This window comes from Colias philodice, chromosome 30, assembly GCF_061535455.1.
Source record: "Colias philodice isolate Cphi_HAF_F1 chromosome 30, ilColPhil1 Martin Lab GWU primary, whole genome shotgun sequence".
Lineage (NCBI taxonomy): Eukaryota > Metazoa > Arthropoda > Insecta > Lepidoptera > Pieridae > Colias > Colias philodice.
Window position 1 is genome coordinate 4,889,141 of NC_143115.1, and position 14,659 is coordinate 4,903,799.

At 34.7% G+C, this 14,659-nt stretch overlaps 2 protein-coding genes across 2 annotated transcripts in view; one reads left to right on the forward strand and one right to left on the reverse strand.

The window, feature by feature from the left end:
* The window catches only part of sff (BRSK family serine/threonine-protein kinase sugar-free frosting), a 41,626-nt gene that overhangs the window by 22,177 nt on the left and 4,790 nt on the right, over positions 1-14,659 (reverse strand). Inside the window, exons 6-14 of the mRNA XM_089713222.1 lie at positions 8,645-8,761; positions 8,191-8,289; positions 6,941-7,140; positions 5,940-6,075; positions 4,968-5,041; positions 3,392-3,453; positions 2,892-2,954; positions 2,366-2,437; positions 1,640-1,738 (exon numbers count right to left, since the gene is read on the reverse strand). Of these exons, the coding sequence (XP_089569348.1) occupies positions 1,640-1,738; positions 2,366-2,437; positions 2,892-2,954; positions 3,392-3,453; positions 4,968-5,041; positions 5,940-6,075; positions 6,941-7,140; positions 8,191-8,289; positions 8,645-8,761 (922 nt within the window). The remainder of the gene's footprint in view (positions 1-1,639; positions 1,739-2,365; positions 2,438-2,891; positions 2,955-3,391; positions 3,454-4,967; positions 5,042-5,939; positions 6,076-6,940; positions 7,141-8,190; positions 8,290-8,644; positions 8,762-14,659) is intronic.
* Positions 9,240-12,037, forward strand: pav (kinesin family member pavarotti). The gene has a single exon (XM_089713260.1). The coding sequence runs from the start codon at positions 9,329-9,331 to the stop codon at positions 11,939-11,941; it is 2,613 nt and encodes an 870-aa protein (XP_089569386.1). The 5' UTR covers positions 9,240-9,328; the 3' UTR covers positions 11,942-12,037.

The window sequence follows — 14,659 nt, forward strand, 5'->3', positions numbered from 1 at the left end:
CGAGTCGATAATACATGCAGCACGTTCTATCGAGTCGATAACACATACAGCACGATCTATCGAGTCGATAATACATGCAGCGCGCTCTATCGAGTCGATAATACATGCAGCACGCTCTATCGAGTCGATAGCACGAACAGCACGATCTATCGAGTCGATAATACATGCAGCACGCTCTATCGAGTCGATAGCACAAACAGCACGATCTATCGAGTCGATAATACATGCAGCACGCTCTATCGAGTCGATAATACATGCAGCACGCTCTATCCAGTCGATAATACATGCAGCACGCTCTATCGAGTCGATAATACATGCAGCACGCTCTATCGAGTCGATAATACATGCAGCACGCTCTATCGAGTCGATAATACATGCAGCACGCTCTATCGAGTCGATAATACATGCAGCACGCTCTATCGAGTCGATAATACATGCAGCACGATCTATCGAGTCGATAATACATGCAGCACGCTCTATCGAGTCGATAATACATGCAGCACGTTCTATCGAGTCGATAATACATGCAGTACGTTCTATCGAGTCGATAATACATGGAGCACGTTCTATCGAGTCGATAATACATGCAGTACGTTCTATCGAGTCGATAATACGCACAGCACGCTCTATCAAGTCGATAATACATGCAGTACGTTCTATCGAGTCGATAATACATGGAGCACGTTCTATCGAGTCGATAATACATGCAGTACGTTCTATCGAGTCGATAATACGCACAGCACGATCTATCGAGTCGATAATACATGCAGTACGTTCTATCGAGTCGATAATACATGGAGCACGCTCTATCGAGTCGATAATACATGCAGCACGCTCTATCGAGTCGATAATACATGCAGTACGTTCTATCGAGTCGATAATACATGGAGCACGTTCTATCGAGTCGATAATACGCACAGCACGCTCTATCGAGTCGATAATACATGCAGTACGTTCTATCGAGTCGATAATACATGGAGCACGTTCTATCGAGTCGATAATACATGCAGTACGTTCTATCGAGTCGATAATACATGGAGCACGCTCTATCGAGTCGATAATACATGCAGTACGTTCTATCGAGTCGATAATACATGCAGTACGTTCTATCGAGTCGATAATACGCACAGCACGATCTATCGAGTCGATAATACATGGAGCACGTTCTATCGAGTCGATAATACATGCAGTACGTTCTATCGAGTCGATAATACATGGAGCACGTTCTATCGAGTCGATAATACATGCAGTACGTTCTATCGAGTCGATAATACGCACAGCACGATCTATCGAGTCGATAATACATGCAGTACGTTCTATCGAGTCGATAATACATGGAGCACGTTCTATCGAGTCGATAATACATGCAGTACGTTCTATCGAGTCGATAATACATGGAGCACGTTCTATCGAGTCACGTTCTATGGAATCGATGTACATATATTTTTTAGTACTTTTGAAGTGAAACTTCTTTAGGCGCGATGAGAATAAAACTTCAGAGTCGCGCGTCATGGCAATACCGTCACGTCATGAAGTAAGGCGACGATTTTTGTATCTTTGAATCTTGCCAAAGAAGTTTCACTTCTGACACGTGTGTTTAAGTTTTCTATATTATACTAGGTTTTATAATATAATCTACCTCTGTGCGAGTGAGACGGACTGTGCGGTCGGACAGAGACGGAAGACCCGACCATTGGCGATTCGTTTATTATTATAACAGCTTCGCCTGGTTCGCCGCCTGAAATTGTTTAAATAAATTGATTAGATTATAATATCAAGTGAGGTAAAATCAAATTCATACTAATATTATAAATGCGAAAGTAACTCTGTCTGTCTGTCTGTTACAGGATAGCTTTTATCCCGGAAATCCCACGGGAACGGGTTTTTCTTTGAAAACGCGGGCGAAGCCGCGGGCGGAAAGCTAGTAGTTTTATAAGTTCCTAGAATCGAATGAATACAAATAATCTTAGAAAATCAAATAGAATTTCAAATCAAATTTTTCAATTATGTTTTCCAGATAGAATACGATGAAATTATTTGAAATCAAAAATTATTCAAATTAAAACACTAATCAGACGGAATTGCTGACCCAATTTGCTTAAATGCGTATATTATATGTAAGAATAAATTTAAATCTATATTTTTATCAGTTACTAGCTGTGCCCTACTGTTTTACCCGCATTGCTCCGCTCCTGTTGGTCTTAGCCTGATGATATATAGCCTATAGCCTTCCTCGATAAATGGGCTATCCCACACCGAAATAATTTTTCAAATCGGACCAGTCCTGAGATTAGCGCGTTCAAACAAACAAACTCTTCAGCTTTATAATATTAGTATAGACTGATATAATATAAGTACTACTCACTTATATTCAGACTTATCGTGGGTCCAGTAGAGTTAGCCCTCTGGTGATGATGTTCGCGGACGGAAGGTGACGCTGAAATCAAAGTTCTATCAAAATCGGTCCAGCTGGTGACGAGATATAGTGGTAACAGTAAGAATGACATACATTTAATGTAATTTCGTCTCTTTTTGAGATTTAATTAATTAATTAACAGTTGTCGTACACGTTACGTTTTTAAAATAGCGCCATCTATTGTAATTCATAAATTTCAGACTGAAATACACATTATAATGTATCACTCTCTAAGTATCTCCAGACACAAAAAACACAAAAAAAACACACCTTAAACAACGCGCGATCACAACCCGCTGAGTGATCGATTTTTTTCTATTCTTTGAAAATTTCTCATTTATAAAGCATTTGAATGCTAGATAACAAAATATTAAAGAACTGAGTGAGGAATAAGTAAGGATCCAACATTACACAATCAATAAATAAATAGATGATAATAAGTAATATTATTAGTATAATAAAATGAAAAATATACCCAAAGGCGATCCAGGCGTCGCCGGGGTGCCGCCTAGTGAAGAAACACGATGCGGTGTGTGACCTGAAAATATTATTAACATATATTAATTATTTCATTTAAATTTAATATTTCATACGCGCAAAAAATATTCCTACTCAATGACATCAAAACGCTACAAAACGAAAAAAAATATTTTTTTTAACCTTCAAAAAACAACAAAAAATCCTACTAATTAATATTATATTATGTATATCATCCTATCCTACTAATTAATTAATTTTATTTAATTAATATTATAAATGCGAAAGTTTGTGTGTGTGTTTCTTACTCTTTCACGCAAATACCGAACCGATTACAATAAAATTTAGCACACACATAGAACCCTTGGAACTTGGATTAACACATAGGATAGGTTTTACCCCGGAAATCCCACGGGAACGGGAACTATGCGGGGTTTTTTTGAAAACGCGGGCGAAGCCGCGGGCGGAAAGCTAGTATTAAATAAACACCAAACTCACCAGGCGGGCTGGCAGACAGCTGCGGCGAGCTGCGTCCCTCAGTCCGTCGGCTGGAGGACCTGCTACGACCAAACCTGCCCTCAATTCTAATGTTAATCGTGAACTACCCGCAAATTATACAAAATAAAAAAATTGGTTGTCTGTAAAGTCGGTTTACTGACGATAGGTAAACGAGACAACGTCTTAAGGCCGATTGTGCTTTTTAGCCTTACATGGAACGCCTCAGAGCGAGGTAACGCCGCATAAGTCATGTTTTTTCGTGAGTGCAGCCGGCTATATCGAATTATAAGACGTTATCACGTCAAAAATATCTTTTTTTACAACAACAACAACCCTTTTAGAAAAATTATTTTCTTTATTTTAAACTCAAATATTTATTCAATTAGACTTCTTCTAGAAGCACTTTTGAATCGTCATTAGTCATTACATAGTTTAATCATTTACCACCGATTCGGAAAGCAGTTTCTAAGGAGAAGAAACGGCTAGAAAATCCGTAGTTGCTCTTTTAAAATCATGTTATTCTACATAATATTTACATAATCATAATAATGTGGCCAAAGAACTGTCCTGTGGTTCTTACGCGACAATCTTCCATGGATTTTCATCTTGGCAATTCAAAAGCGCTTTTAAACGAAGTCTAGTTGACAAAATAAATGTTTGAGTTTCAACTGATTGACTAAACTGTCTTTACATATTATATGCGTAAAATACATAACAAAAAAATGGAAATGTTAAACTATACAAGTATAAACATGTGCAAAATTATGAAAATCAATTAATAGATTGTTGTTGTAAAAAGGCTCTATATTTGTAGGAATAAAATAAAGAGTTTAAAAAGCTTAACTTAAAATAGAGAAAGAAGAATAGAGGTCCAAAGACAGTTCCTTGAAGAACACCAGTATAACGTAATTTTTTACTTGACTATAAAAAATTGTAAACAATTCGAATAACTCATATATATACAGTTAAAATTGTATGTTATTCATGAAAGTGCATGAAATAAATAATGGTTACTGCAACATCGTATTATTTTACTGCTATATCTATAGTAGTGAGAGTGTCAAACGCTTTTAAGTGAGAGTGTCAAACTAAGATGTTTGGAAGTCAAATAAATCTTATATATAAAATTCTCGTGTCACAATGTTAGTCTGCATACTCCTCCGAAACGGGTGGACCGATTCTCATGAAATTTTCTGTGCATATCGGGTAAGTCTGAGAATCGGCCAACATCTATTTTTCATATGTACCACGGGCGAAGCCGGGGCGGACCGCTAGTATACATCTATAAATTCCATGTTAGCTGCACAACTATTTAAACAATGTCAATCTGTTTGTCAGTTTGTTTATTTAGACACTACAGAAAAATAGCATGAAATTCAATACAATTTTCACCAATATATTGCTAGCACTTATAAATTTATAATGCAGGCTTTTTTATTTAATTATTAACTTGAAAACAGTGGACTTATATTTATCAGAGACTAAAAAATCCGTAAAATTTCACGTTTAAAGGAATCTTAAGAGCCTTTGAATAAATAATTTTTAGTGTTGAATGAACAAATGAATGAATATTCACCTGAACTGTGACCGCCTGGGTGTGATCGGTGACCCTTCGCTTATCTGTCCGAAATGAGCTGACTGGCCGTTAACCTGAAATCATTTTAGTGTTTTATTAGTTAAAAATATTTGATTTGATTATTATTAAAGCGGTGAACGCCTTCAGTTTGACACTTTGTTTTTGTAGTTATATTTGTATAGTTCTCTTTCCGTCTCTCTATGTACACGTTTATAAAATCTGTGTCCGTACATAATTTTGTATATTTCTCTGTCTATGTGTGTTGGTTCTTATATTACAATATATATTTTCTACAGTAAGGCAACGCCTTTGATGTCACGTGATGCCGCCGCCAGCGTAGGTACTTACGCTGCCACATTAAAATATGCTAGGGTTGCAACAAATGGGAAATAAAACAATTGTGATTATAACTATTATGTACATTCAAAATAATTGCGATTATTATAACTGATGTAATTATTTGTTCATAAATATTTATTATATATATTGCACTGCTAAATATTAACATGACACTTTATTTTTGGATGATCTTAATAGTCTATTATAAAATTTAACTAAGTAATATATTCCCATTCGGACGAACAATCTGATAAGAAAAGAATGAGGACAACATATACATCATAGCTTTGATTTAAATAATTCTACAGATACAAATTACAAATACAATCCATCTAAAAAATATTGTTTCCTTCTGGGATTTCTGTGTAGATTTACATCCATACACAGAACAGTTTGTGCGTGCCATTATAGAATATGTAAGTATAATAAAATTATTACACAAAAAATACGACTGCGTCGTCCTTTCGCGCTAAGTACTGCAAACTAAGCGTGTTTGCGGTACGAGGCCCGCATCTCCCGACCCCCCGCCAGTACCCCTCCGTTTCTCTGCATAAGTACATTCGTCGCCGTACTGTAGGAAATATATTGTAATACTGTGGTAGTGGTGTATGTGTGTGACTGTGTGTATCTCACCCGGCAAGTATCAAGTCGTTTCCGTGGCGGGTCAGTGGGAGCAGCCAGTGCGGGTGGGCGTGGCTCATCGTCACGTGCGGGCCGACGTCGTTTGCGTTCGAGCAAGAGAAAGTATATCACTTTCTCTGTGTTGTGGCTGAAAGTTATTATTAAATTAATAATTAATAATTATTTGCCTTTGTAAGCTATGTAATGTATTGCCTTTTATTTCCCATCATATAACAAGTGACCACCTCCTTGGTATAGTGGTTGATGCGTGAGCGTAAAGCCGAGGGGTCCTGGGTTCGATTCCCGGTAGAGACGAAGAAAAAAAAATGTCTCGGTCTGGTAGGACACAGAAGGCTGATCACCTACTTGTCCCTAAAGAAAATCGATCAGTGAAATAGATGTACAATGCATCTGCTCCTTACCCCACTTGTGGACACGGGACTTCACTTTTATAACATGTATTATAATGACATATTTATACTTATATACTACTAGCTGTGCTGCGCGGTTTCACAAACATTGCTCCGCTCCTGTTGGTCTTAACATGATGATAAATAATAGCCTTCCTCGATAAATGGGCTATCTAACACCGAAATTATTTTTCAAATCGGACCAGTAGTTCCTGAGATTAGCGCATTCAAATAAACAAACAAACTCTTCAGCCCTATAATATTATACATTATGATGTATAAAGAAAACTAAGCTGAGAGAATTATTCATTTTTCTTGAATAGGAACCCATGTCTGGGTATAGGCCTCCTCCAATTTGTGCCATTTGTCTCTGTCTTTAAAGTGTTACATCCACTTATTCCCTGCTATATTTATGATTGTTTGTTTTATGTAAAAATTAAGATTGTAATTTATATAAAATAACTTATTATTATAGAGATAAGAATATTATAGAGACCATGTCTCGCTATTTTATTGCCACAACCAGCAAACAATAAATATGTTAATTATTGTTACAAGGTTTGTAGGAGTTTTTTTTTAAAGTAACAGTAAATTTAAACTCACTGTGGACTCAACAAATCTTGTATCAGTTTATCCCTATGTTTAAAACACCCCAAGCTGCATATCGCCTGCAACACATCTGGATCGATCGCGTCTGCTGTCGGTAGAACCCTTGTTTGTACTACCTCCATCATTGGTAGTTCTTGTTCTAATTCGCCCCTACCCCCCGCGGTTACCCAGGGGTGACGGGTTATTTCTGCTAGCTGGAATGTGTGATTATGTATATTAAATATTTGCACACCCAGAAAGTGGGTAGAATGTATTAGCGTCTTAACATTGTAATAACACCTTTTTTGTAACTACATTCTTGTAAATAAATGAATTTGAATTAAAAAAAAATGTGTGCATGTACTAGTGTACACACGTAAGAAGTGAAACTTCTTTATGACCTTATTTTTCAAAAAATAATTTACTATATGCAACTTTACAGAAATACGTCGAATCACGCGTGGTAGGGACAAGATGGCGCGTAACGGAAAAATGTCACGCGTAACGAAAAAATGTTACACTAAATTTTTTTCCAACCCCGATAAAGCTAAGTATCACTTCAAAAATGTATTGTTACAAAAACACATACTTAAAATCAGACAGTTCACAAAATGAGTATTTAAATAGAGGTATTTTTTATGTTATGTTATCAGATAGCAGAGCAGACATGTCGCCTGCTGTTAAGCGATACACGTCGCCTGCAAATTATTAAGTCAATGATATATCATTGACTTAATAATTTGCAGGCGACGTGTATACTATAGTATGAGTAAAGAGAATGTGCAGATGTAGCAAATCTATAAATTTAAATTTACTTCATAGTTTATTCAAATTTCTATACAATCTTAACTAATCTATTGAAATTAAAGAATAATAATTGCCAAATTAAAAAAAATGTTGTGTGGTTTTATGAAACCACGGTAAAAGTGAAACTGTTCGAACGGTTCCGAACACTGCTTTGTGTAGCGCATGTCGCGTGTCGGTCGGCTGCCGAATAGGTATACCTACTCGGCAGCCGCGATACACGCGACATGCGCTACACAGACCAAAAAGTTTGAGACGATGTAATAAAAGTTTCACTTTAAAAAATTACAATTGAAATGAATAATTACTCCTCATGTTTTTAACATAGTTAAAAATTAACTGAAACACCTATTTGTATTCAATATATAATATGTATTGGTTAGGCATCTATAAAAACTACAAACTAATTTTCAATATTAACACAGCAGTTCCCTACACAAACAGACAAACGAAATACACACCGTCATCCTCTTCTCAGGGTTAACTTCAATCATCCCTCTTAATAATTGTTGGCAATCGGGCGGCACGAAATGGGGTACATGAAACACACCCCTTTTCACCTGAAAACATTTAATTTTATAATGACAAAACAGATAATATGTAAATGACCATTTAATAAAGTTATTTATTACTCTATTGTGAAGGTTGGGTAGGAATTGTTCTACATTTTTACCTTAACATGCATAGTAGCCTATAAAAACAAACCTTCATTTTTTTCAAATAAGTTTTATAAGTAATATTTATTATGCACAACTAAAAAGAAACTTGAGTTTTACACAGTAACTATTAATGTAGGTAGTTTAATTTAGTAAAATTTATACTTTATTGTAGTCAAACAAGTATTTTCATATTTAAATCACAGATTTAAATAACGAAATAAAAGTTTTTTTTTTTTTATAATTATGAAGCACAAACCTTTTCGAGTAGTTGTCTTAAATTATCATCGTCAAACGGTAAGGCGCCCACCAGTAAAGCATATAAAATAACACCACATGACCAAACATCAGCCCTTCTGCCATCGTATTTTTCGCCCTGTAAAGTTTTAATTTAAACTTATTGAAAAATAATTTAAAAATTTGCTCAGCATTGTTTGTAAACAATGAAACAGATGACATTGAAGTTCTAAATTTTTAGAAAGTACAGATTATGAATACCATAATACTTTAATCAAAATACGATCTATAAAGATTATTAAAACTCACATTTAATGGACACAAAAATCAAATAAATATCATTTTATACAAGTTTCATTAATTTTATCTTAAATTTTGATTTTAAATAATTTGGTTTCTGCTATTTAAATATAGCAACATCAAACTTTGATGACAACTATGACAGACATATAATCCGACCAAAATGCATAGACTATCTTTTCCAGCCGTTTACTTAGCAAAAGCGAGAGAGCAATTTCGATAGTTATGTCAAATACATAAGTGTGAACGAGATAGATAAATACGTTCCGCACTTTGACGTTACAATCAAATTTATCCGGTTAAAGTTTTCTAAACGAACGACCGTTGCTTTGATTTTTTCAAGCCGTTAGAACTAATTTTTGTGCAAATATCGAAAACAGTGTACTAGTTAGTGAAATTAGTGAAAATGAAGTCCGCGAGATCGAAACCGAAGCTGAACGAAATGCGAACGCCAGCTAGGAGCAAACAAAACTTATGCCAGGGAGAAAGGGATCCTGTACAAGTATATTGCCGTTTGCGGCCTATGCAGCGTGAAAATGATACTTCATGTATCAAAATACTGTCTCCAACAACGATCCTTATGACGCCGCCATCCACAGCCATCAGTTACAGGAACGAAAACAACAAAACAATGAAATATACTTTCAAAGAAGTGTTCCCGCCTGAAACCAATCAACAAGACGTGTTCGACAAAGTCGCTTTGCCGCTCTGCGAAGGCTTGCTCAAAGGTAAAAATGGCTTATTATTCACTTATGGAGTAACTGGTAGCGGTAAAACCTTCACCATGACCGGCGAACCGAACAATTGTGGTATTTTACCCAGATGTCTCAATGTCATATTTAAAACTATAAATGAACTACAAGCACACAAATATATATTCAAACCTGATAAAATGAACATGTTCGACATACAAAGCGAAGCTGAAGCCATGTTGGAAAGGCAGCAGGAATTACACAAATTCAAAAGTGGCCGCAAAAATAATTCCAACCCAGATTTGGCAATGTCTAACAATGATTTAACAAAAATAGAGGGAATCAATGAAGACAATCAATATGGTGTATTTGTAACTTATGTAGAAGTATACAATAACAGTGTATTTGATTTACTTGAAGACGGGCCGTTAAGTAAGAATTTACCAGTTAAAATGATAAGAGAAGACGCAGCACATAACATGTATGTACATGGCGTAACAGAGATTGAAATTAAATCTGCAGAGGAAGCATTTGAAGCTTTCTATCTAGGTTTAAAGCGGAAGAGAATGGCTCATACGACTCTTAATACAGAATCCAGTAGGAGCCACTCCATCTTCACAATCAGACTTGTGCAGGCACCTGTCGATGAAATGGGAGAGGCTGTTATTCAAAACAAGAAGTTCCTCTCGATAAGTCAATTGAGCCTTGTCGATTTGGCTGGTAGTGAACGAACCAATAGGACAAAGAACACAGGACAGCGCCTCCGTGAAGCTGGTAATATAAATAAGTCATTAATGACGCTCCGTACTTGCCTTGAGGTGTTAAGGGAAAATCAAACTAATTCTGCTAACAATATGGTACCATATCGCGAATCAAAGCTCACTCATCTATTCAAAAATTTCTTTGAAGGTGAAGGTCAAGTTAGAATGGTTGTCTGTGCCAATCCTAGAGCTGAAGATTATGATGAGACGCTACAAGTTATGAGGTTCGCGGAAGTAGCGTCAGAAGTAGAAGTCGCTAAGTCTCAAGTGACAGATGTCGCAGCTACTATAGGTCTGATGTCTGGTCGACGTAAAGCAAACCGATTGTTCAATGCAGCTCGAGATAAGATAATGAAACCGGAAGCAAAAGATTTAGAACTAGATTTAGGACTAGTGTACAGCCTAGGACCAGACTTCCCAAGTATTAAAATGAATAGTCCACAAGAATCTCACATCATAAAGGAACTAATTGCGCATTTGGAAATGCGTATAAGTCGCATACAGACGTTAAAACAAAGCAAGGACATAAAAGACGAAAGATTACGGTCTGCGCTGTTAGAATTAGTAAACGAGTCTATTGAAGTGAGGATCCAAAACACGTCTCTACGCAATCAACTATCCACCGCTGAACGACGAGTGAAAGCATTAGAAGACCGCCTAACTGCTACAGAGAACGCAGCATTAAACCATCAAAAGAAACTAGCCGAAATGACAGAATACACATCTGGCCTGAAACGTGACTTACAAGAAAAGGAGCTCCTCCTCAGCCAAAATAAGCTCGATAAAGAGAAACAGAAGAAGGTTCTCGAAAGAAAATACCAGCACAAGATCGCTGCCGAACACGAAAAGGCGAAAGAAATAAACACAGAAAAGGAACGTCTCCGCAACGCAATTGAAGAAAAAGAGAATAGATTGCGTATTATTGCCTGCGCTTTAAACGACCGTGGGGACGACGCAGCGCCTAGATCTACTATAGAAATGGGAGCGCAAACTAGCGGAAGAGATTTCACACCAGGATCTACACCGAGAGCGCTACCAGCCCATTTACTAACACCATTTAGCTCTGGTCATACAAAAGAAACACGTGACACACCAACATCAAGACGAGGTGTTGCCATAGCGAATCCTAGACACAGAAGATCGCTATCAGAAGACGGCAGAGGCTGGGTGGAACACGCGCCAAACAAACTCGTCCCCATGGGAACGGTTATGAAACCTAGCATTGGCAATAGTAAACTAGTGAACAAACTAACACACGTGAAAGACATAGCAAACTCAAAAACGTCGAAATACTGCCTCATATCGCAAGAACAAGATACAGACGGCGAATTAGAAACGAAGTTATACAAGGGAGATATAGTGCCAACATGCGGTGGGGGTGCTCAAGTTATATTCAATGATGTAGAGATGCTGAAGCAGTTCTCTCCGACCAAAGAAAGGGAACGCGAGTCGTTAACAAATAGGTCTGGGTGTGCAAGACATTCCGGGAAGCGGCGGGATACGGGGTGCTCGCCGCCGCAGACGCCGTCGAATACGAGTAAAAAACAAAGGGTGGATGATGATTGAGGTATTCACTTTCTTTTCTTGGTTGGAACTTTCTGGTGGTTTATTTTATGTTTTTTTACTATAATAATTGTGTTATATAATTTGATTCATATAAATCTTAAGAAACAAGCTCTTTCTTCAGTTATCTATGTAGTAGTATCTGGTAATTTACTAGTACTGTGTGCGAGCTCTCTATAAACATTTTTTGTTCACAATGTAAAAGTAAAAGAATTAAACATTTTCTGTTGTTATGCAATATATAAAATCACTAGTTAATTAACTTTATTAGCTTGATTGATACTATTTTACCTCATATTTTGTTCCACAAAAAACTTATTTTGTTAAAAATAAAATTATTCAAGTGCCGATTTTTCAATCCTTGGTTAAAATTTATCCGTCCATTATAGTATTGCACGAACATAATAAAATGTCAAATACGGACAATTATAATATATTTTTGAAATGGTAGTTTAATATATTATTCGATGAATAAGTTTTAACCAAGGATTGAAAAATCAGACCTAAGATCCATTAAAATAATTCACTCAGAAAGTTTCACAACTATGTATGTATATATGTGTGATCATGTACTTAGTATTTTTGCTGATATTATTAAAAATAATCACTTAAATTACCTCAGAGGAATTCTCATGTTTTGCACATTATTGCTTTTATTTATAAATAACTAGGATAAAAACTAAAACTTAGGATATATTTATCTACCTTTCATAGAACATAATTTTCTAGGTTCATGTAGAAATAAATTAATTTCTTTAAAAACTTAAGTATCTACCTTAAACAAGATATACCACTGTACTTTTTGTTATTATTCTGATAGGTTTTTTTTTCTTATTAGAAATTCATATTGGACTATAAACGAAAGATATAATATCCGTTATCATGTATAATTAAAGCCTTCTGATTGTACCAACTATGTACATACATTTTAATACCAAAATAAATATCCCCTTGGTTGTAACCAAAACTTTAGTATGGTATAAATTTCTGCAACACAAGTAAGAAAATTGTAATGAAAATGTCCAATAAAAAAACCAATTTAAAATAAACTACTAAAAGAAAATATGTACAATATGTACCAGTATTTAAAATATACATAAAAACACTTTGAAGGATATGTTACATAAGTATAATAATATATACATAATACTATAATAATTTGGTTAGAAATCATATTTAACTTACATATAAATCATATTTTTAGATTTTTTACTTAATTCTAAAATTGCTCAACAAGTAATTCAGTTCCTCTTTAATTTTTATATTATTATAATAGTACAAGATTTTTTTTCTGTGATATATGTATTTATTTAGTTCAAAACAGCTTCTTTAAAACTTAGTATATTTAAGTGTGTAGTATTCAAACTGTATTCTTTATCATCACAATTTATAAAATAAAAAATAATCTTTCAAACTTTACAAAAAAAAAAACAAATTATAAGTTCTCAGTTTTGTTTATTCTAAGAAAACATTTATATGTATATTTACTTCATTATATTTAATTTCATTATAACATATAAGTATTAAAATTATGAGCAAGATATTCACAATAATATTACTTGAGGGTAGATTAAAAACAATGTTTTTCTCCTAGTTCAGTATATTACTAAAATAGATATTATAATGCAATAATCATAAACATCAACGAATTTTAAACAAGGTTGATTGTTATATTAAGAAAATATATTTTTCGTGAAAGCTTCAAAATACATTTTCAATCGTAAAATATGTCAGAACTAACTGGCTTTCTCATTAATACTATTGTATTATTTAGTACTTAATTAGTATTAGTTTTCCTAAGTTATATTGTTATTATAGTTTTCATTTACTAATTTTCTGTATCTATTATTATTAGTTTTCTATGTGATAACTGGTACAAAAGTTTAGGTGGTTGGATACCATTAATAAAAGGGTATTTTCAATGCTGTTAAAAATAAATATGTAGATAGGTTATCGTTCTGGCACGTTGAAATGTGGCTAATTAGCCGGAATTTACTTCAGTTGTCTCTTTTTCGCTTACGATAGAATCATGCCATCTCACTTTGATGTCTAATCGTGTGTGCGTTATTGTAACGTTTTTTAAGATTAAATGTTGTGTTGGTAACGTATCTATACCCTTTTACTTACAATATCATTTTTCGTGATGTTTGCATTACTTGCTACTTTTAGTTTAAGAGGGTATATAGAAAAATTGTGTAATGTACAAATAGTTTTGATTTTGATGGTTAAGGTGGTATGAAATGTTTTTTTTAGTTTAAGTAACGTAATCTTTTTAATAACGTGACTTCATCTAAGTACATGTATGTACTAGGACAGTATAAATAAAAACATGTTTGTGCATAGCACCAACTTAAGGACACGTTTAAAGGATACCTAGTTTTCTAAATCATCTGTGTATCGATTTGTTTATAGATTTGTCTCTTTCTATCGCCTATAAATTACTATTTGAGTGAGAGAGATGCTTAATTTTCCCGATTAATAGTTTTAGAATAGAAGAAAATGTTCTACAACGAATATTATTGGATCCTACGTTAATTTAACATAGTAAGATACTATGTTTAATTAACGTAGTAATCTCGCTCCTACATAATATGTTTATAGGTGATAGAAAGAGACAGAGCTAAGTATAAATGTCTGCAAAAACAAGCGAATTGTTTTTAAGATTCTGTTTATTTAAGCTTCATTTCTAGGTTAATTGTTTTCAAATGAGGGTAGTTTTCA

Bases quoted from the DNA above. Each gene is read 5' to 3' on its own strand.
- pav (XM_089713260.1), top strand. From the start codon at position 9,329: ATGAAGTCCGCGAGATCGAAACCGAAGCTGAACGAAATGCGAACGCCA.